The following is a 27,975-nucleotide window of genomic DNA, read 5'->3' on the forward strand; positions in this document are numbered from 1 at the left end:
TGGTGGGACTACCCTTGTACAGGGCTCTTTTTTGCACCCCCAGGAGGCACACTAAGGGAATGTAAGCGACTCAGCAAACTCTGAGGGTCGGGGAGCAGGAGATCTGTCACAACGGATGCCAGGGGCACTTAAGGGACACTTTGGTGCCGAAGACCCACAGGGATGAGGATTTAGAAGAATATTTACTAAAATAAATATGGCGTGCGCTCCTATGCACCTTTACTGAAAGAAATATTGGGGATGGGAGGAAGACAGCTACATGGGCTCAGTGGATTGAGAGCCAGTCTTAGAGATGGAGGTGCGGGAGTTCAAATTTGACCTTAGGCACTCCTAGCTGTGTCACCCTGGCCGAGTCACCTAATACCCATCACCACCTCCACCAAATTGCCCAGCCCTTAACACCCTTCTGCCTTGGAACCAATACACAGTATTGATCCCAAGATGGAAGGTAAAGGTTTAGAGGAGGAGGAAAAAACAAAGACAGGAGTACGTGTCCATTCGGGTTGTGTGTGACCACATGGGTTATCCAAATGCAGTTACCCAGAAGTATTGTGGGAAGATGGCAGAGTAGGGTATGAGGCTTTCCCACCATCCTAATACCACCCACTAATAACCAAAAATACTCCATAGAATCGAAGTTAAAACAGGTAGGAGTTTGGAGGGAAGCTGAACTAGTTGAGAGGAAAATTTTTACCCTGCCTAGGCCCTGGGGAAGGAAGAGAACCGAGCAGAATCAACAAGGAAATCCCTGGGGCAGGATTAGCAACTCCACTTTATTTGCTTGCATCCTGGAAGACACCACCAGAATCGGTAGGCAGAGTGCCTTCGGCTTGGTCTGCATCAGCCCCCACTCCTGAAACCCACCACTTGGGACCGGTGGTCGCTGAGGAGTCTGCAATTGCTGCGTCTCAAGAGCATTTTTCAGGCATTTCTGCTAGTGAACAAAGGACTTTGGAAGCCTAAGAAACGCCAATTTGACATCAATTCTGCCCCAGATGCGGCACCTAGGGAGGAGGTGTGAGGAAGAAACACACACAGATGAGTATAGTTACTGAGGGATTATGACTGCTGTGGTCACTCCCAGGAAAAGTGGAGTCTCTGGCGGCTGCCACAAAGGTAGGCAGACAGATTGCTGCTGACAACTGCCCACTGGCTCTGGGCAGAATATCTGAGATCAATCACAGATTAAATTGAAGAGTCTTGAATGGGGGTTTAGGACTACATCAGACCCTTGATTATAAAAACTGCAAAAACTAAACAGGACCAGGTTAAAACAAATACACACAAAAATATTCTGAAACCTGAGGATTATATATCACAGAGGACAATAGGAACATTGAGAGTCTAGTAAAAAGTAAATTTATTGTCCTGGCCACTAAAATTTTTTAAATAAAATAAAAATGAGCAAGCAAAGGAAAGAGAACCTATTTTTTTTTATTTTATTTAATTAGTTAATTTAGAATATTTTTTTCATGGTTACAAGATTCATGGTCTTTCCTTACCCTCCCCAGCCACCTACCGTAACTGATGAGCAGTTCCACTGGGTTTTACATGTATCATTGATAGAGACCTATTTCCATATAATTAATATTTGCACTAGAGTGTTCATTTAGACTCTATATCCCCAATCTTATCACCATCATCCCTGTGATCAAGCAGGGATGTTTTTCTTCTGTGTTTCTTTTCCCATAGTTCTTCCTCTGAATGTGGATAGCGTTCTTCCTCATAAGTCCCTCTGAGTTGTCCTGTGTCATTGCATTGCTGCTAGTAGAGAAGTCCATTATATTCGATGGAGAACCTAACTATTCATAGATAAAACATAGTGAAATAAAAACACCTACTTCAAAAACAGCAAAGAAATATAATAAATGACCATAAACACAAAAAGAGCTTTAAAAAGCTCTTTCAAAAAATCAAATGAAAGAGCTGGAGGAAAATTTGGGGAAAAAAAATTTAAAGCAATGCAAGAAAACCATAAAAGAAAGATCACCCAAATGGAAACAGAGATCCAGAAACTTACAGAAGAAGGAAAAAAATGCATTTAAAAACTAGAATTGAACAGGAAGAAGCTAACAGTTTCCTAGGACAAAAAAATAATAAAGCAAAATCAAAGGAACAAAATAATATGAGAGTATGACATATCACCAAAAAAAAACAAAACAAAAAAACAACTAGCCTAGAAATAGCTCAAGGAGAGGCAATACAATATGAATATTTGAACTCCCAGAAAGTTACAACCAAAATAAGAACTTAGCTACCACTCTCCAAGAAAGAAAATTGGAAGGTAAAATGGAAATTAAAAGAATACACAATTACCACCTCAAAGAAACCCAAAAATGAAATCCACAAGATTTCCACATAGCAATCCACATTGCTAAATTATGCAGCTTCCAGATTAAGGAGAAAATACTACAAGCAACAAGGAAAGGGATGTGGGGAGAAGCAACTTAAATACTATGGAACTAGAGTCAGAATACAAGATTGAGCAGCCACAATATTAAGAGAATGAAGGACATGGAACACAGAATTTCATAGAGCAAAAGAACTGGACTCACAACCAAGAAAAACATCTAGCAAAGATGAGCATAAATACAAAAGTTTAAAAATGGATATTTACAGAACTAAAAGAATTTCAACTATTCCTGGGGGGAAACCCAGAATTCGGCAGAAAATTTGATCTATGAGAAATATACAAAGATAATGAAAGACTAATCATAAGCAAGTCAAAAGGTCAAATTGTTTGATTCTGGTATTGGAAAATGTTATCTATGGCCCCAGGGAATGGCATCATTGTCTGGGTTCTTTGAAGGGACATGTATGGAGGGAAGACTCAAGGTCATAATGAATGTAGTAGTGGAATGAACTGAAATGGTAGTGGAATATATACCATGTAGAATGGCTATCTTATGTGGAGGGAGAGTGAATGAAGGAACTCCTCCTATAAGAAGGGGAGGATGGGGCGGTGGGCAGGTAGTACTAGATGCCTACTCTCTCAGACCTGGAATAAGGAGAGAAGATATACAATTAGAAGGGTAAAAATGTTCTTAATATACAGAGAAACAGGAGAGAAGAGGATTGGAATAAGAGAGGGACTGGGGGTGAGTTAAGAAAAAGAAGGACAAAGAGATAAGAAAAGGGAGGGAAGAAAGGGATACCTAGAGGGGAGTACAGATCAAAGGTGGGGGACAGAAGGCAAGGGGATAAGGGAATCAAGAAGTAAGAGAACTTTTACTTTAAATGATCACTCTATTGCAAATATTAATAATATGAAAATAGGTTTTGAATGATACATGTATAACTCAGTGGAATTGCTCCTCAGCTCCAGGAAGGGGAAGGGAAGAGGAGAGGGAAAAGAATATGAATCATGTAGCCATAGTAAAATATTCTTAATTAATTAAAAATTAAGAGAGCTCAATAGTGGAGGATAAAGATGGGATTTTGGAAAAGAGAACAGAAGAATTAAAAAGTAAGGAGGAAGGGAAAAGGAGTGATCTTTGGGAAAGGTGGGCCAATTTGGAACTAGGAGGAGTAGGGAAGAAGTTATGGCAAGGTTTGGAGGGAAGGGCTATGAATTGTAAAGGTATTACTCAAAGAATACTGGACATTTGAGGAGGGATACGGCAGAAAGAAAGGAAGAAGGAAACTAACAGTGAGGAGGATCAGAAGAGAAAAAGCACAGCTTGTAAATGGGATGAATTCACCCATGGCAAGAAAATGGATAACAAAAAAGACAAAAAACCAAGACCAGACAATATGTGGTTTATAAGAAACACATTGAAAATGAGAGATGCACATAAAGTAAAAGTGAAGGACTGAAGTAGAATATACTTTGCTTCAGGTGATTCAGAGAAGACAAAAGTAGCAGTCATGATTTCTGACACAGTTAGTGTTAAAATGGATAAAATTGTAAGGGATGATCCGGATAACTATATTATTGTAGGGGGGTGGATACTATGGATAATAAAGTATTATCAATATTGGACCTGTGTGTACCAAGTGTTATAGCATCCAGATTTAAAAAAAAAATTTTTTTAAACCCTTACCTTCCATCTTAGAATCAATATCGTATATTGGATCCAAGGCAGAAGAGTAGTCAGGGCTAGGCCATGGAGGTTAATTAAATGACTTGCCCAGGATCACACAGCTAGGAAGTGTATGAGGCCAGATTTGAACCTAGGACCTCCCATCTCCAGGCCTGGCTCTCAATTGACTGAGCTACCCAGTTGCCTCCAGCATCCAGATTTTTAAAGAAAAATTAAATGAGATACAGATGGAAATAGATAACAAAATAATAATTGCAGAGACATTAATTTCCCCTCTCAGAATTAGAAAAATCTAAACAAAAAATAAATAAGAATGAAGGAGATGAATAGAACTTTTGATAAGTTCAATATGACAGCTATCTGGGGAGACCCTACACACTTGCATGAGCTTAGTAGTAGATCTAAGTCTAATATACACATAATCCAAACTATGGAGGAATCTAGGGCAAATTAGACCCACTGAGGAAAGCAGCCATAAAAGGAATACTTGTAAGTTTCCCTGAGATTTCTGGCAATATCCAAATCTCATTGAGAGGCACTGCTACTCTCAGCCAAAGGTCATGTACAAAGCTGACTTGTTACAGCAAACTGCAAGAGTCTTATCTAGGGAAATGTTCGAGGTTCATTGTGAAGTGTTTTTTAAGCCTCTAAGAGATATTTATGTTCTGTTCCTGGGAAAGCTTTAAACCTTTTGTACCAACCCTCCATAAACAAAAAATCTTTATGTCATCTCGCAAGCAGATGTTTCACAATGTACATATATATCTTGATGTATGGATCTATTGCCTAACAGAACTCTCTCATTATAAAAGTTTGCCTCTTTGTCATAATAAACAGAAATCATGGAGATCACGCATGATCCCATCTGGCCCTTGCTTTCTCTCTCTGTCTCTCTGTCTCTTTCTCTCTGTGTCTCTCTCTGTGTGTCTGTGTGTCTGTCTCTCTCCCCTTGTGGGACAATGGTTTATAGACCAAAAATATCCTACCAAAAGCTTACTTTAATTATGTAGATAGTTTTGCATTTCTGAGAGGTTGTGGTACTAGAACATTGAGTATAACCAAGCTAGAAAGACTCTGTTTTGGAGAAACTGTGGCCCTGGCAACAGATTGTGTCTGTTGCCTATGGACCAATATAGCTAAATATAGTCCTGAGACTATATATGTAAACTGAGAACCAAATGGACTAAGATGATCAAACTAAGTGTCGATAGGAACACAGAGAAAATGACCTAATATTGTATTGCTAGAGAAGTTGTGAATTCATTTTTTAGAAAACAAAATGGAAATACATATGAATAATTGTTAAGTTGTTTATGCTCATTGACCTAGGATTAGGCCCTAAGGGCATTATTGAGAGGGTTAAAAGTTGGGTTTATATGAAATATCTATGGAAGATTTGTTTGTAATGACAAAAAAAAGCAGAAATAACACAAATGCAATGATTGGGAGGAAAGACTGACTAGACTATGATACTGGAATGTAATGTATTATATTATTAGAAATAACAAACTTTGAAAATAAAAAGAAAATAAAGGAAATATATGAAGAGAAGAGAATAAGAATAATGAATACCATGATTACATCTTAAAAAAATAAGTCAAAAAATAGGGGGAAAAAATTTCAAAGTAAAACAAATCCAAAGGAACTCAAAAACAGAGGATGTTTATATTACCGCATATGTATAGTTTACATATTTTAAATAAATTATAAATAATGTGGAATTTATGTTGTAGTATGGTGCCTGGAACATAGTAAACACTTACTCTTAATTGAATAGAATTGAATAACAGAAGTAGGATTTGAGTCTGATAACATGACTGGCCAAGGGAAAGACTGAAGTACATATGACCCATCAGAGAGGGGGATGAGGAATGGAGGCAGTAGAGTTGATCTCACTGGGAGCTCCCAAATTCCTGAGATATACCAAAAAGTGGGAGGGTCAAAAGAATGGGCATGACTTCTATTGGTTTGCCTCTGAATCCAGATATCACTGAGAGAAATCAGTCAGTCAATGAGCATTTAAGCCACAGTAAGACCAACTCAACACACATACATATTTGGCAATTTTTTAAAAAGCAGAAAAATATGTAAAGTAAAATGTTTTGATTATGTGCTAAATCCACAGCATTTTCCCAAGTGGCATTAAGTCTCAAAGCAGTTTGCCCATTCACGTTCATTCTTATTCTGAAATGTATTAGTGTGAGACGTTACATTGTTTTGTGCCAAACAGTTTCCACATCTGTCTTTCTCCAGAGTGTTTGCTTGTAACAAGTTGTGTTCTCCACCAGAGCCTTGCTTCACTTTGTTTTATTAGTGTTATTTAGTTATTAATAATGGTCCCAAAGTACAAGTAGGGAAGCTGATAGCACTGATAAGCCTAAGAAAAGTCGTAACGTGCTAGCTATGTTTATATAAGAAATACTTATTAAATAATGGGGTCCATTAGTATGAGAGATTTTCAGCTTGCTCAAAGTGTCTTAGAATATATTGGTCACCTAAAATGAGGTGCTGCTGTATTCAGATGGGAGCTGCAAGGGACCTCAAAGATCCTCCAAATCCAAACCCTTTCTTCTTCCAAAACAAAGGCTGGAGATGAGAAGTGATATATGCTCCAAGTCATATAAATCATAGGTGATAAGAGCCAGATTTTTTGAACGCAAGTCCTCAAGCTCCTTCCCTTTCCCAGTAAGAGGTAACATTACTTTAAGGTTATTACTATCTAATGGCCTTTCAAGGAACCATTTGTGAGGCAATCTGGGATTCTTTCCAATGAGTAAAGCCTTTATGACATGAGGTAGTGGCACCTACATCACAATACAGCTTCTAGTCAGGTGAGGACAGAACTCCTGCAGGAAGCTGTCTGCTAGCTTGGAGATATTCTCCCCACCTTGGGGTGAAAGATTGATGGTAAGGTGGTTCTGCTGAAAGCCCAAATGGTCTTCTTACATTGGAGAAATAGAACTTCTGTGGGCCTTGACTTTATCCAGGTTCTATATCTAACTTCAGATCACTAATCTTGAAGGAAAACAACTTAGGATTTTTCAGTATTCTCATTGTTAACCAAGAAATAGGCAATTTTTTTTGAAAATGGATAAGAAAATAGTTGAGAATCTTGGGTCTGATGTTAGCAAGCACTTTAAGGTAAATCTACGGGTGTTTAGAACATTCCCATTTAAAAGCTTGGATTGTTTTAGAAACAGTATGCCTTTTCCCTGATGTTTTAAAGGAGCTGGCTCTGGATCAACAGTACTTGAAGAGGTGCCTGGGATCCTGCTTAGCTCAGGCACTTGCTGAGGTGGTTCGGCGTCGACCATCGGATCCGATAGAATTCCTGGCATATTGGCTTTATGATTATAGGAGAAAGATTAATGAAAAAGAGGAGGTATGTGGACACAGCATCTGCTTCACTTTTGATTTTCAGAATTCCCTGGAGTAACTTGTATTTGGAGGAAGGTCCTAGATCATGTCCAGATCTCCTCGCCATACTGTATTTCAGAGAACTTGGGCTCAATCTCAGTGGCACTATCCTCAGGGCAGCTTCAGATTAGAGATGATTTTAGTTCCAGCTCAGCTGTCAAAGGTAATTTAGTTGTAGAAGTTCCTGAAGTCAGAGATTTGCAGTACAGAAAGACTAAGCATCTAATTTCAGAAACTTTTAATGGTGAAGAGATTTTCAATAACCCTCAAGAGAGCAAAGAGCTTACTTACAAGCTCAGCAATTTGTATTGGGATGTGACTCCCTACCCTCCTACCCAGAGATGTTTCCTTATTATATCCAGTAATGGCCAGGTCACAGACTTTTATTAACAGCTCATCTAAATCTTTACTCTCTGGGATTTGGTTTTTTCGCAACAATAGAAAATGATAGAGAAGCTTCATCTGGAAGAGGAGAAAAATCAAAATGAAATGGAACTGCAAATAGCAGAACAACTGAAGGCAGAAGAAATTGAGTTCGAGATGAAACATAAAGAATTTCAAAGAGTGAGTTACCTTCGCTACTTTCAGTGAAAACTTTATGGCCCAGAAACAAAGTTCTTATACATGTCAAAATTTCATATACTTAAGAATCAGGGGCAACTAGGTGTCTTAGTGATTAGAAAGACAGGCCTAGAGATGGGAGGTCCTGGGTTCAAATTCAAGTTATTTAACCCCCATGCCTAGCCCTTACTACTCTTCTATGTTAGAACCAATAGTTAGTATTGATCTTAAGGAGGAAGATAAGAGTTTTATTAAAAAAAAAAAGCATTCCACATCAAATCCCCCACCTTTTTACATTTACAGATGCTACTATTTAATCCCCCATTGGATTTGGCAAGGAAATGTTAATGTATAACTTATTTTAAAGATACTGGTATTGGAGTGTCTTTTACTAAATATATAAACAAACATCATGATATTTTGTAGAATTATGCCTCATATTTCATGAAATCAGAAATTTAGTAACCATCTGGTCCAGTACTCAAATTTTACAGATAAGTAAAGGTCAGAGGGGTAAATTGATTTTCCCAAGTTTACATAGGTACTAAGTAGAAGAATGGGGATTTGAACCCAGGTCTTCCAAACCTATATTCAGCATTGTTTCCATTGTACCATGCTGACTCATATAAGTCACCCCTTTTCTGATTACTTCAGCAAAAATAGTTGGTTTTCCTTCACTTTATATTTATTTCTTAGGTGTCTTTTAAAGCACCTAATGGGAAGAGTTCATGGGTTCCTTTCTGTTTATGATCCATTTTCAGATAGAAAAGTTATTTATTTTACTCTGATTTATTTCTTTCAGTAAACATCTTTGCATTTGAAGCAAATGGTATCTCTGCTTCTCAGAGCTCAAGATTATCTACAGTGAAGAAAAGTCTTTTTCTTGGACTGCTCAGTGTGCTGATAATCTCAGAGCAAAAAATCTTTTTATTTAATCCTGTCCTTTGATTTCATTACTGTAGGAACCTCAGCATAGAAACTCCTCCATCTAAGGCAGATCTTCCATTCATCTGTTACTCAAGGTCTTAGAACACAGAGCCCTGGCACACAGAGTGTAAATGAATGGTCCATTTTCACACATTCAATAGGTATGATCATCAGGAGTAGTTGAACACAAGACTCACTTCCTCCAGGACCTTCCTCTCTCATGGTAGAGTATGAACACTATACCATGCTGACTCTGGCATTACTTGAACTTTTAGAATTATGGTTATCTTGTACTTTTGCTCAGTCCACATTTCTTTCTCTGGACAATAAATACCACTTTGTTTTTAGGATTGAGGCAAATTGGAAATATTAGATCCCTTTCTTGGGTCCCATATTATTCTTATGTCTATAAATTAAGACTGACCCCAGAATTCCATTGAAGTTTGGAATTAGATATATCATTTCCATCATAAAGGTAGCAAAGCTATTCATCTTGATTTAGTTTTCTTCTTCCAGAAATGTTTATTCCATTTATTTGAATTGCCTTGGTTTGGATTCAGGCAAAGTAGGATGTTTCTGTCTAATTATTGACTTATTGCATGCATCATATGTTGTTTATTTTATCAAGGTGGCAAATTTACTTTTTTAAATATTTTAGTAACTCACTGTTAAAAGCAACCAGTGCAGTAGAGCCTCTGAGCATGCTATTAGTTCCAATCTGACCTCAGACACTAATTGTGTAACCTTGGACAAGTCATTTAACTTTTGTTTATCTCATTATCCTCGTCTGTCAAATGGGAATAATAATAGCACCTTCTTCCCAGGGTTATTGTGAGGATCAAGTAGGTATTATCTGTAAAGAGCTTGACAGAGTGCTTATTAGCAGAACATAGGAGGGGCTAAGGAATGCTATTATTGTTATTTATTTACATGCAAGCATCCCAGGTGTGTTCTAGCAAATTTGTTGGGGAACTCAAGGAACTTATAATATAATGAAGAAGATAGCATAGAAAAGGGAATTGACTATTTGTCTATCAAATATTTGTTGAGCAGCAACTATGTACAAGTTACATAGCAGTTTTTTAATGGCAGCTTGAGTGTCGGGAAAGTTTTCTGATGGGATCTTCTTTCCCTTCAAGACTGTTGCCTTGTTTCAGGTCATGGCTCCTAATATCTGGCCAAAGGTGCCAGATATTGGATAGTACAAGTCAAGTAACCACTCTTTTATGGAAATAGGACTAAGATTCAAAAGTGTCCCATGAAAAACTCCTACTTTAGCTTTTTTATTTGTTTGATTTTGAATAAATTAAATAGTAATTAATGATGATTCGTTATTTAGAGGGTAGAGAGGAGAGTAGACCAGTTGAATCAGGAAAACTCCAGGTTTCAGCTCTTGCTTCTGATTCTTTTTTAACTGTGTGACCCTGGACAAATCACTTTAACCTGTCAATGCCATCAAGCAAAGCTTTCAGACTGCACAATTTAGAAGTTTCCTGTCTTCATTAGCGGATGGAGTATTCTTCGTTAGCTGATGAAATCCTAGCCTAGATTGTTTTTAAGCCAAAGTGGCTGAGGAAGAAATATCTAGGAAATAATATGCTGCCAATTCATCTTTAACTTTTCATTTTAGTTAATATTAACTAAATCATACAATGATCCAGATTTATCATATCAGTAAGCAGCCCTTTGCTATATAAAGTCTACAAAGACTTTCTATAATCTAAGAAAGAGCAGTTATTCTTCCTAATATTTTTTTAACTCAGATACAGGTTTGCTCTGGGCTTGTTAGGGTCTGAATGCTAGTCAATGAATCAGTAAGATGAAGAAAGATTTTTATAGAGTAGAGTGCTAAATATATCATATTCAGGAGGTATTTCTTTCCCACAGAATATTGTTTATGTAAAACATTAATAAAATGTTTTTAAGAATCCTCTGTAAACCCAAGCTATTCAAGTGGCCATAGTTCATTCCCAGATATTCACCTGCTGCTTACATAAACATCTTTGCTGTGGCCTTCGGCAGAGCACAGAGGTGTCTCTGTGAGAATTATCCATGGCTGCTTTCTCCCTATCATCCTTTGGACCCTATCAGATCTACACTGATTTATTATTACCTTTCCTCTGATTGTGACTCCAAATAAAAAAACATTCTGAGAACTTTTAAAGGGCTAGTTTTCTCTTTTATATTCTAACCAACTTCTATTCTACTATTCTAAGTCCTTTTTCTCTTTTATAGTCTAACCACCAAAATACCTTTAAATTCAAATAAATGTAATCTTTTCAATTACCCATAACCCCCACAAGAGTAGAAAATTAATGGTAGGAAGAGATGGCGATGATGACCTGCCTTGGGGTAGACTATGTGCCTGAGGCACTTGTAACAAACTGTCAGATGGAATTTATAGTTCATTGAGCATCAACATTCAGTTTTTCTTTTCATCATTCTTACTATACTTTCCCCAAATCTCTCCCATTTTTATAGATTTCTATCTTCCCACAAGTCACCCTTTACTAGCCAACAGGAATTTCCCCCACTCTTGCTTAAGAACCTCTTAGTATGTTTCTCTACCTTGTTTTCCTTCTTTGTTCATTGTGCATTTTAACTTTCACTGTTTAGAATGATGGTCTCTAAGTTAGGAGCCATAGCATGATGGAGGTGGGGATCAAGGTGGACTTGACCTGTCTCCACTGGCTGTGTGAGCAGCCCATCAGAGGAGAGAGGAAACCAAATCATAACCAATAAAACCAAACCTGCCCTTATCTTCTCCAACATTTCCCTACTTCCCTACTGAGTCCCCTCTTTTTGCTTCTTAACCTTTCCGCCATCTGTAATCCCTCAGAGCAGCTAAAAACTAAACTGACTGCTACTCCCAGCACCTACAGTTTCAATTGGGAAAAGTCTATCTCCACTCACCTGATGACTTCCGCAGGTGCTTCTTGAGGTGACACCTCTGCACTTGGGGACAATGACTGATAAGAACTCCACTCCCTTTGAATAGAACAGAGGAGAGATGAGTCACTTAAATTCAGGCATGAATGGATTGTCCTTCTCTATCTGCCCACTAAACTGTCCATATTCCAAACTTCTCCATTACTGTACTACATCATCTGGGCACCATTCCCTCTACTTCTCACTTTCTCTCATGCCACACTCACATGAACACATGCCAGATCCTGCCATTCTACTTTTCATATCTCTCACATCTATCCCCCTGATCCCTTTCCCCGTGGCTATCACCCTAATTCAGGATTGAGGATCCTCAGTCAACTAAACTATTGCCATGGCTTCCTAACTGGTTTTCCTGCATCATCTCTCTATCCTCTACCCAGCTTCCAAAGTTATTTTCATCAAAGGTAAATTTCTGTAGCTCCCTATTGATTCTGGAATTAAATATTACTTTATCACATCATTTTTATTTCTATTTTTACATAAACTTTATAATGTATATAATATATAAATAAGCAAATATACACAACACAGACTGGGGTATGTATTCTAAACATTTTTTTCTGATGTTGCACAGTCTTCTGGAGACCATGGGTTGAGAATACTTAAAGGATCCTGAGTTTCAATGCATTCAATTTGGCTACAGAAGGAAAAGTGATGAATAATGGGTAAAAGTACAAAGATTCAAATTCAGGCAGAATTAGAACTATCCCAAAATAGTATACTGGTCTGCCAGGGGAAGTAATGGGTTTCCTTTTATTGGAGCACTCAAGAAGAGGCTGGATGATCACTTATCAGGCATGTCAAAGCAATAATTCTTTTTCAGGTAAGTTTTGGACTCAATCACCACTGAGTTCCTTTTCGACTCTAAAATCCTATGGTTCTATGAAGGACCTGCCCTGAAAGTTCCTTAACTTCAGGATTTCAAATTGTATTTTTTAAAATTAGTTCTTGCAATCTGAAACTATACCCAGAGAGTTATAAAATTATGTATACCCTTAGACCTTGCAAAACAACTGTTGGATTGGTTTCTGAGGGTGATCAGGGGAAAAAACAAAAAAAAAACCCCTTTATGTTCTAAAATATTTATAGCAACTCTCTTTGTGGTGGCATTGAGGGGATGCCCATCAATTGAGGAATGGCTGAACAAGTTGTGATGTAGTACTGTACAATAAGAAATAAGTAGGGTAATTTCTAAAAGAATATGGAAAGACCTACAAAAAATGATGAAGAGTGAAATGAGTAGAGCCAAGAGAACATTATATACAGCTACAGAATTAATGTTTGAAGAATAACTTGTGAATATGCACCTCCAGAGAACCAATAAATAGAAACACAGAAGACACAGTTTACATTTATATGTATATATATACATATATATATATATATATATGTATATATATATATATATATACACATTTTTTCTTGCCAAATGATGCCTTCTCTAGGGCACAGAGGAAAGGGAGGGAGAGTGATACTGGAAATTTTGATGTAACCAATGAACAAATAAAATTCCAAAAAAAAGTTTTTTTTTATTGTCTTAACTTGTTCAAAGTTCCAGTCTACAAGTCTACTGAAGACAAGTGTTATTTTTCTTTAATTCTGAGTCAGTCAATAAATGTTTACTGAGAAACTACTATGTACAAAGCACTTTTCAAGCTACATGAAATATAATAACTTACATTCGTATAGTGTTTTACAATTTAAGATTATTTTTTTCTCATTTGATCATTATTTCAACAACTCTAAGGTAAGGAACGTAAAGGTATTATCCTCCCATTCCAACCCATCTCCTTCACTCCCCCTGTTTTAAAAATAAGTATAATAATGATGATTCAGAGTGATGAAAGCTATGGTCATAGGGTTCTATTAGTTATCATAACTAGGGCCAGGACACAAGTCTAATAAATTAGTCTATGATTCCTACTCCAATTTTACTGAAAAGAAATTTTTTTGCTATTTGGAATCTCGTCATAAATCTAATAAGGCAGCCAAATTTTACAACTGAGAGCTTATATACAAATCCCTAGGAACACTCAACTTCACAAGATTTGAGGCATTCAAACACTGATTGATTTTTTTCTTTCTAGAAAACATCTATAGAGACTTTCCCAACACCACGAAGTCATGGAATGTCAGAAAAGATTGGATCCTGGACATTACCCACTCTAGAAGAATTAGATGAACCTTTACTAGTCCTTAGTGTGAGTATTCTTTATAAATACTTGTGGTAATGGAACTTTTCCTCCATCATTTTAATAATCAACTTTTCCTTCTGAATATTCATGTTAACATTAAAAATGTGCGTGTATGCTGGTTTTTTGTTAATATAGAGCTTTGAGATACCTGAGTTTACTCTAAAAAATGTTCCATGACTCAAGACATCCACATAATGCTCTTCCTTGACCCTATTTGAGATGGAAAATATCAGGAAAAATTAGAAGAAATTGTATAAATTATATGAAAAAAGCAAAGATGTAAAAGAAAATTCTCCTCTACTTAAAGTCTTTTCCCCCAACCATTCAAAAATAGATGAGATATTGGAAGGAATGTTGAAATATTATCATTCAAAAACAGTTATCTCTATTAAGAGAAATGCAAATTAGAATAGCTCTGAGGATTCACTTCATAAATTGGCAAAATATTGGAACAACCAGTGTTGTAGAATGGAGAAGTGGTTCAGCCATTATGAAGTTACTGGAATTATGCTAAGGGAGTAATGAAAATGATCATATCCTTTGACTTAGACAACCCAGTGCTAGGCATATGTCCCAAGGAGGTCAGAGTTAGGGCAGATACTATATGTATCAAAATATTTATATAAGCACTTTTTGTTGTAACAAAGAACTAGAGATAAAGTAAATGTCTCAGTTTAAGAATGGCTCGACCAATTGTATAGAATGGAATGTATCATCCAGTTAGAATAATTTACCCATTTTAAGCCTATGAACAATGTAATGACCCCTCAGATCCACCTGGTTCTTTCTTCTGCTGCTTTGGGAAATATATATTTCATGAATGATTAGGAGTATAAATCAATAGAAATAGCTCCAAGTTTGCAGTTAGGAAAATTCCTAACATTTAGGCAAAGGTTTGGCTCTCCATCTAAATTTACATTTATTCTTAGGTCTAGTTAGTCCTTGGCCTTTTTTCTGATTGAAGCAAAATTCATGTTCTGAGAAATATTTGGGTCAAGAAGCAGAGTATATTACAGCGATAATGTGGCACCTCAACTTAAAAAAATTCACAGGCCATAATACACTTCTGTATTACAGTATCTGTTCATTGCTAAGTACTGGAAACTGGAAAAGCACAACTATTTCCTTGGAATTTTCCTCAGTTATTGAGGAAGAATGTGGAACTGATAGCATTAACCCATGACTTCTGCTCCAAGATGCCATGGCCCTCCTCAATATCTCTCTTCTCTGCCATAAACTGAAGTCCAACTTCTCCTTTTGCCTCTTGTCCCTGGACTTCTAATTCTTTCTGTCACCATGCCTTTCTTTTTGCTGCCTGACTTTCAAAATCTCTCTCTGGTTTCTGAACTTGCTCTTGCTTTCACCCAGGCTCCTTCAGGTAGGAACAAGTCCTCTACCCAATCAGAGCAGGCTTCCTAGGTCTAATCTACTGATTCAATCAAGTATTCCCACTTAAGAGAGCTACTTTCAGGTGCATTAATCAGTAAAACTCCACCCTGCAAGTATATTGTTGTGGTATAAGAAACAATGAATATGATAAATACAGAGAAGCATGGAAATACTTATGTGAATTATACAGAGCAAAATAAATAGAACCTAGAAAATAATCAAGATAACTACTACTATGTAAAAAAAGAAGAAAACAAGCCAAAATCTCTATGTGCTATTATAATTGTAATTATCTAGTGTAAGTATAATGACCAAACAGTCCTAAAGAAGAGAGGAGAAAATTCTCCTCCCTCATCACTTTATAGAAATATGGGGACATGGGAACAGAGACATGAAACATTACCTATATCAAATAACTTAATTTATATGTTGATTCATTTTCCTGAACTTTTTTCTTTCTTTTTTTTAATTTTTTCTCATGAGGTATTAACTCTTTGGAGAACAGAAGGGGGAGGGAATATACTATAATGAAAGTGATTTAAAAACAATAAAACAAAATGTTTTTAAGGAATGGCTTCCAAAGTGTCTTCCAATACCAAATCTATAATGCTATAATAAATCATATATATATATATACATATATATATATATATATATATATTCAATCATTTTTAGCCATGTCCAACTCTTTGGGATACCATTTGGGATTTTCTTGGAAAAGACACTTGGAATAGTTCGTTTGTCATTTCTTTCTCCAGCTTACTTTAAAGATGAGACATACATTTAAATGACTTGGCCAAATTCACACAGCTATTAAGAGTCTGAATATAAATTAGACTAACTCATGAAGAGGAGTCTTCCTGACTCCATGGCTGGCATTCAATCCACAGTGCCATCTAATCACTCTTATGTATATGATACCTAGTACTAAAAATGTTTAATAGATTTTCTTTTTTTTTTTCTTAAAACCCTTACCTTTTGACTTAGTACCAATTAAAAGCTAAAAGAGTGGCAGGGAATAGGCAACTAGGTTGAAATGACTTGCCCAGTCATATAGCTAGAAAGTATCTGAGGCCAGATTTAAACCTGGGTCCTCCTGACTCTATCCACTGTGCTATCCAACTGTCCCATTAAATGGATTTTCAAATGAATTAAAATCTAAACCAAACAACTTTGATGTGAGTAAAACTTTCAGTGTAATAACATTAGTTCATGAATAAAGTTCACAAATACTTGTATTGAGAATTCTTTTCTAATAATGAGAAATATAACATTTATATTTAGTGCTCATTGTGTGATCCAGCTTGGTGCCAGGTGCTATGAAAAAAAGATCACATATGGCTTGGTGTATGACTTTAAGGAACTTATAACCTAAATTGGGGAGCTGATATTTGGTGGAGCCATTGTACTAGCAACTAGGGAACTGGGAAACAGCTTCTGGAGATATGGGACTTGAGGTTAGGCTTTCAAGGTTGAATAAGTTTTGAATAGTAGAAGAAAAAGAAGGTACGTGAAATTGGAGAACACTGAAATGATCATTATAATTTTGTGTGAAAAGAGCTTTGAGAAGATTAGCCAAAATAGAAGTCAATATGGTATAATGAAAAGAACCTTAGATTTAATCAGAGTCAAGGAACCCAAGTTTGAATTCCAATTCTGCTATTAAACTCTCTTGGGTACGTCATTTAGTCTCACATGGACCTATTTTCCTTACTCTTCAAATGAAGGTATTCTATTAGATATTCAATCAAGATTCTTATTGAAAGGGACTCATGATAAAAAATAAACAAACAATGAAAAAAAAACAGTACCCACAACCAAAGAAGGAACTGTTGGGATCTGATTTTCAGATCAAAGCCTATATCGTCCCCTTCACTTTATTTCTTTCATGAGTTTTTTATTGTATAAGTGACATGTCTTCAATCACAACATAGGGAATATGGAAATATGTGTTGCATGAGAGCATTGGTAAAACCTATATCAGACTGTTTGCTGCCTCGGAACTAGGGGGAGAAAGGGAGAGAATCTGAATCACAAAATGTCAAAACAATTATCAAAAATAGTTTCTACATGTAATTGAAAAAATAAAATTGCATTTTAAAAGATTCTTATTGAAGAAAACTGGAAAATATGGAAAGTATAACCCAATTTTAGAGTTTTCAAAAGGAAACTTTAGACTTGATAATAAGATCAGCATGGTATAGTAACATAGACTGTTGGCCATGGAGTTTGGAAAAACAGGTTTCAAATTCTATGGTAGCCATTTATTAGCTATGTTGTAATCCTAACAAGTCATTCAACTTTGATATGCCTCAGTTATTTCCGTAGGACAATCTATGAGAAATAGTTAGGTTGTGTCTGTAATATAATTTAAGGAGTTCCAACACCAAGAGTCCACACTGCTTACAAAATCTTAGATCCAGATCCTTTAAATATTCATGTATATGCTGGGCTATGAGTGGCATGATGAAAATGGTATTTTAAAAGATTAATCTAGTAAGAAAACACAGGGCATCAAAGGGGAGACACATAAATCAGGGAGAACAAGTAGGAGGTGACTTCAAGTAGGGATAGTGTAATGTAAATGTGGACAGAATTAGAAAATAAAGGGTAAATCTGACAGGTATTTCAGAAAACAGATCAATAGGAACTGGTGACTAAATGAATAAAGAGAAAAGAAGAGAAAAAAGTCCAGTATTCATTCATTCATTCATTTCTTCAACAAAAATCACCTGCTATAATATATAGCACTGCAGTAGATACTCATAGGTACATGTAGAAGACAGAATACTTACTCCTGAGTTTATGGTCTAACTTGGCAAATGAGAAAATATGTGAAAAAAGTAAATAGCAATGAAAGGCAGCACATGATAAAGAGCCCAGTGAATACTACAGGGGGGGGATTAATAAAAATTAGTCCAAAGGAGAAAGAACATTACTGCAGATTAGATTGACCAGAGAAGGTTTCAAGAAGCAGGTGAAACTTGAACTGAATTTAGAAAGATGAGTAGGGTTTGGGTAAGGAAAAGGAGCTGGACTAAGCTTCCTGGCTTCTCTTCTGGAAAAAAAATAATTCAACAGGTAATGGTGAAGTTCTCAAACTTTACATGACACATGCAAATATGGAAGCATTTCATAAAGGTATGGGATGTTTTCTAAGAAAAATAAAACAATCATTTCTTCTGTTTTGGTCATATTTAGAAAGAAAATATTACAATGCAAAAAGAGTGGATCCCTGAAGAACATACTGACAGTGATGCTCAACAGGACAACACCAAACATGACAAAGCTGAACATGACAAAACCGAACATGACAATACTACTACAGGTAGCTCATGGTTTCAGGGGGGAGGGAAAAGCTATTCCAAAATAGATTTTTTTTTCATTAGGGTCACTCAATCAGATTTTGACTCATTCTACTGAGGTTCTCCAAGATTTTGAGCCCAGTAGAGAAAACATCCAGGCATTAGGTAACAGCTCAAGATGAGTTTAAGAAATCCTGCCTGGATTAAATTCACCTTAACATGTAATCAGTAGATAAATCATTCTAAAATTTTGTTTTCAAAGTTGCCAACCAAGAAACTAGTCAACCACTTGAAGTCTTAACCTGGAGAGGAAGATTAGTCAGACACCACCTAGGTTTCAGGGCATATGAAAAGATGACATAATATATCCAGTAGAAGTCCAGCATGGACAGTGTCCACTTAATCAGAATTTATGACATTATTTCTATGAAAAATTTGCTTTGTGTTCCAAATAACCAACTTATAAGTGGAATTTTAGAACACAACTTGTTTGGAAATTGGTCAATGGAAATGTTATTGTAATAAATAATAAAGAGGAACCTTCTTTTCAAACTCTTCCAGTTCCTGAACTAGAAGAAGAGGGAAGGGCTTTGGTGAAGAAGCACCTAGCTCCTACCCCTGAATTACAAGTTAAGAAATAGTAGTATTACTCTTAGGAGAATTCTTGGCATTGGCCAATAGGCTCTTTAGTGATTTCTAAACTTGACCTTGTGCTTGGTTATACAAAAAGGAGATAGATATTTTCTTGTTCTAAAGAAGAAAAGATGACTGCAAAGAAAAAAAAACTACTCAATAATGAGTTATAGAAAACATCATATGAATACTAAGAATTATGCCATAGCTTAGAATTATGTGACCTCTTTTTTTTTATACTCTTCATAAGTCTGAACATTTCTAATAGCAGGATAGTCCTCTACCTTTAAATATTTTGTGTTTATTTTTATTTTATAACCTCTATACACACACACACACACACACACACACACACACACACACACACACACAACCACTTAAAAAAGTTGAGAGTTCCCAGCTGTGTGACCCTGGGCAAGTCACTTGACCCCCATTGCCTAGCCCTTACCACTCTTCTGCCTTGGAGCCAATACAGTATTGACTCCAAGACAGAAGGTAAGGGTTTTAAATTAAAAAAATAAAAAAGTTGAGAGTTTGAAATAAGGCTAGTACTCAGAATGTTATATATTCCCAGTCTTTTTTCTTTTTTTCTAACTATTCAAAATTGGAGTTTTGATTTTTGTTTTGTTTGTTTTTTTGTTTGTTTGTTTTCAGGAGAGGAGATCTAGAACTTCATTTCCATAGGGAACAGCTAGTGAAGAATTTTCCTTTACCAATGCCAGTCAGAAAATGTTCTGCTATTTATGGTCTTAGAAAATTGCCTGCCTGAGGCACCAAGGAACACTAGAATATTCATGTGTGTATGTTAAGCAGGGCAGTACAGTGGGTAGAGATCTAGCCTCCAAATGAGTATGACCTTAATTCAAGTCCTGCCTCTAATGCATTCTGTGGGTAAACTTGGGCAAGTCACCACTTCTCTGTGTCCTCGACATTTCTCTATAACTTACAAAATAGTTGCCAGCCTACCCTGGCAGAAGTTTCCCACGAAGTTCTCTATACCAATGAAAAATCACAGTTCTGGACTCCCACAAATCAGTATATCCATATCCAAATCCCTCATTTTATAAGCAAGGAAACTGAGGCTCAGTGAGGAAGCATATTGCTGCAGTCCCACAAGTAAGGATGCAAAAGACCCAAGATTGAGGTTTTGCTGGTTCCTTATTTTACTATATCATACTCTTGAATTCCCTGTGGCTAAGTCCTAGTTTATCAATGGAATATCAGAGTTCTGCAGTTATTAAAGTAGTCAGTGAATTAGGCTGGCTATCATGGCCATAATTTCTTGTCTTCTAGGAACAAATGCCATATTGATTCATTCCTTTATGTCCTTTAGTATATAGGGCATAGTGGTAGGCACTGGGCAAGAAGCAAGATGGGAGAGGATTTGTAATCTATCCCAGCAGTCTTGGTTCATTCAGATAAAAGACAACTATGATATATTAACTTTACACGATATGTTAGAAACATGTCGAACACTGCTCTGTGAGGTCTGAGGTGGAGAGTGGGGAAGACTATTATGACTCCAGGGGACTGAGAAAAAATCTATATAGCAAGGAGATGTACCACAATTGACTTGAGTTTTAGAATACAGGCAGGAACTCTCAATAGGTGAAGAGGAGGGGGGAAGAGAGGGGAGAAAAAGCATTTGAAGCATGTCCAGAGATATGGAAGTGAGACAGTACGTAGTGTGTTTAGGGGGCATACTCCCTATCTTAATAATTGCTGATGTTTGAAATTCCATAAATGGAATTGCTAGATACAATGTTTAGTTTAGGAGTTCATTCATTATCTGATTAATTTTTTAACTAGCAGATTATTTACCTTCCTACTTGGGCTTTTCTACAGCTAATTTAAAATGTGTCTCTATATCCTGAATATATAACAGCTGATAACAATGAGGTGGTCCAGAAGTGCGTTAGGGTAGCAGGGAGAATCCAGTCTGGGATTTTTTTTTTTACATGACACTGTAAATATCTATTACATTTATATAGCATATTTTACTGCTTACTTATTATTTTTTAACATGAAGGAAATTGAATTCTGCTTCAAATGTATCTATTTCATTGACACAATGAAAGCAGTTCAACCGTGAGGGGTAGAATTTCTCTAGGTCTTAAATTTGTCTATTTTTTGTTATCATTTACTTTACTTTTATTTTGTCTATTTTTTTGTTATCATTTACTTTACTTTTATTTTATATATAACATAGACAGGAGATCCTAGGTTCAAATCTGACCTCAGACTCTTCCCAGCTGTGTGACCCTGGGCAAGTCACTTGACCCCCATTGCCTAGCCCTTACCTCTCTTCTGCCTTGGAGCCAATACACAGTATTGACTCCAAGGCGGAAGGTAAGGGTTTAAAAAGTATATTTTATATATAACAATATAATACATATGATTTGTTATAAATATCCAATAAATTATAATTAATATGCTTATCCAAGAGAAACAAATTCTCACAAAAGTTACATTCAAAAATCCCTCATTCTTTTTTTCCCCTCCCTGCCCCCCAAGTCCCAGTCCAGGATTTTTTTAATGTACAAAAAGCTTTACTAAATGAACAGTCTTGGAATCTAATCAGGAGACTCATATACATTTTTAAATGGCAATATGATATGATGAATGATATTTGAGTGATATCCACTGTGGTTTCTTAGGATTGGGGGTGCAGAATGAAGCAGGTCAGTCAAAAGAACGGTAAGTCTTAGATCAGAGGTGTCAAGCTCTGCATTCTCAATTGAGGAACTAGATTAAAATGTAATTAGGAAATGTTTGACAAAATAAATAAAAATACAAGACAACATTGATATTGTTCATTTGTGGTTTTCTAAATCAATATGTTGTAGTCAGAAGCTCAATCAGAGATCAATTTCTATTTGAGTTTGACACCACTGTCTTAAATTTTCAGAAAGAAGTAGAAAGAGCACAGTGGAGAACAATGTGTATTAAGGAAAAGAGGATACGTTGTATTAAGTCAGAATGAACCCTATGGTTGATGCTGAAGAGCAGTGAGAAATTAGGCTAGAAAGGTAGGCTGGAACCAAACGAAGATACTGAATACCAAGCAGACAATAGGAAAAGATAGAAAGGTACAGAAATAGAACCAAGATACATGCTGTAGGATATATTAATCCATACTAGCTTTCAGCTTTTTAGAATATTTCCAAGCTATACTTTTGCACATAAAAGCAAAATTTAGATATCAATTCTTAATACTTGCCTTGCAGACACTACGAATCTTTTCTGAGATGCAACTATCCAAGTCAAAAGCTGGAATTTCCCTGCCCTTGATCAAAAGGGGGTGGATGGATCCAGTGCCCCAAATGGAAAAACAAGCCTCAACTTTGCATCCTCCTAGTCATCAATATATCCTTATTTTTATGATAGAAGTAATAAAACATATTTTTTTGTGTTGAAAAGTATGACTTCTGACTGAATCGTGTCAACATCTTACCATCAATTAGCCTTACCATATGATGAGACCCGGAGCAGATAGACATCATCCTAAGGGAAAAAAAAAACAAAAACAGGTCAATGTGGGGTGGAGATACTGGAAAGAAAAGGGGGAGGAGGTGAGATGGGAGGGAGGGAAGGAAACAGTGAAGAGGGGAAAAGGGAAGGAGGGGGAGGCAGGGAAGATTTTTTAGCTTCTCAAAGCTCTTTAGAGTCAGGAGAGATGAAGGGCAACATCATAGTATATGAGGGAAAAAGCAATGGACCAGGTTCTCAGATGACTTGAATCTAGTCCTAGATTTACCATTCACTATTAGCGCATAATTAAATAAGTCACAGGGCTCCTAAGTGGCACAATGTGTAGAATACTGGGCCTCAAATCAAGAAGACTCATTTTTGTGAATTCAAATTGTGTTGATTTAGAATCTTGAGCCTAGAGACTACATTTCCCACAATCCCCTTTTCCTTTTCCTGTTTTTGTGTCTTCATACATGGGGAGAGTTTTTGGGTGCTGTTTCCGCCCATGTGGTCTCTCTGATTCCATGGTGGAGGAGGGAGGAGTGTTTCTTTTTTTAGTTTTGCTAGCCTTACTTCCTTATACTTCAAGATAAATATTTAATAAATAGTATTAAATATACTTGGAGTACTGGATATTAATTTTAATCATTGCAAAATCCAGCTTCAGATACTTTTTAGCTATATGACCCTGGGCAAGTCACTTAATCCTGTTTGCCTCAGTTTCTTCAACCATAAAATGAGCTGGAAAAGAAAATGGCAAACCATTCCAATATCTTTGCCAAGAAAACTCCAAAGCAGCAGGTCATGAAGAGTTAGAAATGACTGAAAATGACTGATTAACAAAATAAGTCACAACCTCTCTGGATGATGGCTAGGCTACAATAGCTGTCTCCTCTAATGATGCTAGGATGGAATTTCTAGATAATTCCCTAATTTATATCCATAGCTCTATCATCTCAACTAAGCTCCACTTCACAGCTCCAAGTGTTGACATTTCCACTTTAGATTAGAAAAGCCTAGCCTCTTTATCTAACTGTTATTTCAACAAGATGTTAGGATTTGCTGCAAACTCTCCCTCTAAACAAGAGCTTCTTGATGTTAGATTAGAGATCCTTAACCCAGGATTAGATAAGTTTCAAGGGATCTGTGAACTTGAATGGGAAAATAATTATGGCTTTTTATTCATCTCTAACTGAAATTTAGCATTACTTTCAATTATGATTTAAAAAAAAATTCTGAGATAAGAGTCTATATAGGCTTCCATGACACACTAAAGTAGTAAAGAATCTCTGCTTTAGATCATCTTGCACGTTGCCAGCTTAATCTTACATTCTTTTTTTTTTTTTTCATGTTAAATAATCTGTATTCTGATTATAGGCAATGGGATGTTTGTTCATTTAGACAATATGGAGGCCTACTGTACATACACTTAATAAGGTACACTTAATTATAACTAAGGATTGTTGTCCTAGAACAATCTTTCCATTTCATCAGTAATTTAAGCATTTTGCTGAAGATTTGTACAAGAGAGGGCATATTCTGTCTCGCTTCCAGCTGTATAAAAATACAACTTGTAATTTAAACATAGTTTTATAAAAGCATGGGAGGAAAAAAATCCCCCAAATCAAGGAGAGTTACAGTATTCTCATTTGATACTTCCAAATTCTTCGCTGGGACTTTTTCTTTTCAACTCACTTGCAGTTTGTATACATTCAGTAGTTTTCTCCTCTAACTCCTATATTCATGTCCATTCCTACTTCTTGTTTTAAAAACCCATTCCTTTCAAAAGCCACTGAATCAATCACGTCTAATGAAAGATAAATGTGGGCTCATGGGTTTCCCTTAACAACTCAGGACTCAAATTTCCAATGTCATCCAGGCACTGTGGCCAAACATAGGGTTCTTCTGTCCTGTACAGAGCCAACTTTAACTGGCTCAAATTCAAACTAGAATTAAATGGCAGCTGTGACATTCACAGTCTAGGTACAAAGCTCCAATACGTATCTGATTGCTCTATGCACACAAATCAATGGTTTTGCTACATACCTAAGTTCTGCACACAGTAGGTGTTCAATAAATATTTGGTTAATTAAATAGAATGGGAGGCATATTATGGAACAATAGAGAAAGTGCTGGAGCCCTGGGCTTTACTCCCATTTGTTATTCATTAGCTGTGTGCCTCTGCCTGTCTAAGTCTTCCCTCCTTTGGAAAATGAGGGGTGTGGCATGGATCATAAACAATGTTCTCTCTACCTTGGCAAGTCTATGCCCTAAATTCGTCTTCACTGGCCTATAGGGTGAGGTCTAGTTAGGCAAGGAAGTCTACAACCTTTCTCTCCATGTGCTCAATAATTTGAAGTGGCTTTAATATTCTATAGGGGTGCTGATTGCCCCCCAAAAGCCAAATAATTTCTTTTGGCAATGAAGATGACATAACTAGTGACTGCCAAGGATGTCTATCATTCAATCTTGGAATAACCAAGACTATCCCCCAACTGTTCAGGTTTTTCATCCACAATATTAACCAAACAACAACAAAACCCTCTTAAGTCATTCACTCTATAGACCTAAGTAAAACTTTTAAAACAGATTATTCACAAAATATATACAAGAGCACTCCTGCTCGGGCTCTGTGACAAGGCTTGGATCCCCTCTCCCCAACTCCTCAGTGATCACTAATTCCCCAAGCGCTCTCCTTGGTGATGGGCTTTTTGCTAGCATCCTGCTGTCTCCACGTGTTCTCTGGCCAAAGAGATGGATGTAGGAAGCTCTAGAGCTAGTCATCACTGTCACTGCCAGATTCACTCAATTGTAAGTCATTTCGAAGGGTGTTCATCAGCTGGTGATTTCCAGAGGGCCGGCTGGTGCCATTGGCCATGGGGTTCCTGTGACTGAACTGCTGGTGAGGAGGCTGGGAGGGTGAGGCGCGGGCAGCTGGCTCTTCTCCTCCACTGCTGGAGCTATCATCGTCACTGCCTGAAGAGCTCTCAGAATCTGAGGAGCTGCTCCCGCTGCTGCTGCTCATCTGCTCAATGATTTCAACCTCTGCTCTTAGCTCTCTTTTAATGTCATCCAATTGAGGTTCAGGTGAAGGATTATCTTTCACAGGGGATGTTTTTGGTCCAATTGGTGGTTTCATTGGGGCTCTGAATGGCACAGGAGGTGGTGGTGCTCGAGAAGGGGGCTGCTCCATTCGGGCCTGGATTTTGCTGCTTCCTTCAGCTCTTGTTTTCTTGACCTGAATGCTGCTACTGAGCTTTTCCAATACATATTCCCCAGTATCATGATTAATGATGAGAACACAGTCTTTCTGATAGGGCCTTTTGTTTCCTTTGAACACAGTCATTGGAGGTGTTGATCCAGGAATATGTGGAAGTGTAATTGTGACTTCATCTCCCTTGCCAACTTGGAGTTCTCCTTCACATGAAGTATCTATAGATGCTGGCTTAAAATCATAGCGGATGGTGTGGAAGGACGACTTCGGCCTCTTCTCGAAGCTCTCGCCGAGCTTCAGGCCGTGCTCCTCGCGGTCCAGCAGCGGGTTCGCGGTGCCGTTCATGGCCCTCTCCCTGTCGGGGGCTGCGGCTTCCAGTCGTTCCTCGGCCCGACTCTTGCGCCGGTTTCACAGCGCCGCCCCCGCCCTGAAGGCCGGCCGGCACTTCCGGCAAAGGCCGGGGGGAACGGTGCAACGGGAACACCGCTCCGCTCCCCTGCGGGCTGAGAGAGGTGGATGCGACCCTCCGACAGAAGCCGGAATCGCCTTCCTTAATCTTACATTCTTAATGTCACTTCCTTGTTCAAAAACCTCCCATGGCTCCCATTCCTGTTGGTTAAAATATAAAATCTCTGTCCAGTTTTCAAGACTTTGCCTAACCAACCTTATTTCTCAGAACTTTCCAACAAATTACTTCTCCTTCTGCTTTAACTAGTTTTGTCTTCTAGATGTCAACCAAGTGTACACTTATGCTTGTTTTTTGTCTTTTATGGTTCTTTCTCACTTAGAATACCTTTCTCCCTTCTACTGTGAAAAAAATAATTTTCACATACTTTAATTTCTATATATTTTGGAAGAATTCCTGTGTTTTCCTGTATCTGGGATCTGGGTCAGAGATATCATTTAGTCTCCTGTTGTTTTTTTTTTTTGCATTTCTTTCATCCTGCGGAATCCAGTGGAATATTAACCTTTTTTAATGGAATTTGGTTAATAAATGAAGGGGAGAAGGGTTTTTCTGGAATATGTGCAAAACTTCACCTGTCAGTTTGGAGAAAAGCTAAAGGTCTGATGGACCTTTTCTTAATTATCTATCACCAATATCTTGGAATAGTCAAGGAAGTGCTGAATAATGAGCTGCTAAAAAATATATTTGTTGGCTATTCTGTATAGCAATTTAGAACTGTGCCCAAAGGGCTTTAAAAGACTGTCTGCCCTTTGATCCAGCCACACCACTGCTGGGTTGATACCCCAAAGAGATCATAAGGAAAAAGACTTGTACAAAAATATTTATAGCTGCACTCTTTGTGATGTCAAAAAATTGGAAAATGAGGGGATGCCCTTCAATTGGGGAATGGCTGAACAAATTGTGGTATCTGATGGTAATGGAATACTATTGTGCTCAAAGGAATAATGAACTGGAGGAATTCTATGTGAACTGGAATGACCTCCAGGAATTGGTGCAGAGTGAAAGGAGCAGAACCAGAACATTATACACAGAGACTGATACACTGTGGCACAATCAAATGTAATGGACTTCTCTACTAGCAGCAATGCAATGATCCAGGAAAATTCTGAGGGACTTAGGAGAAAGAACACTACCCACATCCAGAGGAAGAACTGTGGGAGGAGAAACACAGAAGAAAAACAACTGCTTGATCACATGGTTTGATGGGGATATGATTGGGGATATAGACTCTAAACAATCACCCTAGTACAATTATCAATAATATGGAAATAGGTCTTGATCAATGACACAAATAAACCTAGTGGAATTACGTGTTGACTATTGGGGGGGGGGGAGGAGTAGGGGAGGGAAAGAACATGAATCATGTAATCATGGAAAAGTCTTCTAAATTAATTAAATAAATTTT

The 27,975-nt window shown here is 37.2% G+C and overlaps 2 protein-coding genes across 4 annotated transcripts; one reads left to right on the plus strand and one right to left on the minus strand.

The window, feature by feature from the left end:
* The first annotated feature begins 6,831 nt into the window (after positions 1 to 6,831).
* On the plus strand, positions 6,832 to 22,838 carry DYDC2 (DPY30 domain containing 2). 3 transcript variants are annotated; one of them, XM_007478506.3, is made up of 6 exons: positions 6,832 to 6,950; positions 7,270 to 7,425; positions 7,902 to 8,024; positions 13,985 to 14,098; positions 18,683 to 18,809; positions 22,647 to 22,838. In XM_007478506.3, the coding sequence occupies exons 1-6, from the start codon at positions 6,948 to 6,950 to the stop codon at positions 22,664 to 22,666; spliced, it is 543 nt and encodes a 180-aa protein (XP_007478568.1). In that variant the 5' UTR covers positions 6,832 to 6,947; the 3' UTR covers positions 22,667 to 22,838. The 3 variants fall into 3 exon arrangements, with proteins under 3 accessions (XP_007478568.1, XP_056656114.1, XP_007478567.1); XM_056800136.1 differs by having other exon boundaries at positions 6,943 to 7,030; XM_007478505.2 differs by lacking the exon at positions 6,832 to 6,950 and adding an exon at positions 6,957 to 7,184.
* Positions 13,407 to 26,674, minus strand: LOC100013037 (ELL-associated factor 1). The gene is made up of 2 exons (XM_056800092.1): positions 22,890 to 26,674; positions 13,407 to 14,302 (listed from the first exon to the last, which is right to left on the minus strand). The coding sequence occupies exon 1, from the start codon at positions 26,447 to 26,449 to the stop codon at positions 25,667 to 25,669; it is 783 nt and encodes a 260-aa protein (XP_056656070.1). The 5' UTR covers positions 26,450 to 26,674; the 3' UTR covers positions 13,407 to 14,302; positions 22,890 to 25,666.
* Positions 26,675 to 27,975: the final 1,301 nt, after the last annotated feature.

Source organism: Monodelphis domestica, chromosome 1 (genome assembly GCF_027887165.1).
Source record: "Monodelphis domestica isolate mMonDom1 chromosome 1, mMonDom1.pri, whole genome shotgun sequence".
Lineage (NCBI taxonomy): Eukaryota > Metazoa > Chordata > Mammalia > Didelphimorphia > Didelphidae > Monodelphis > Monodelphis domestica.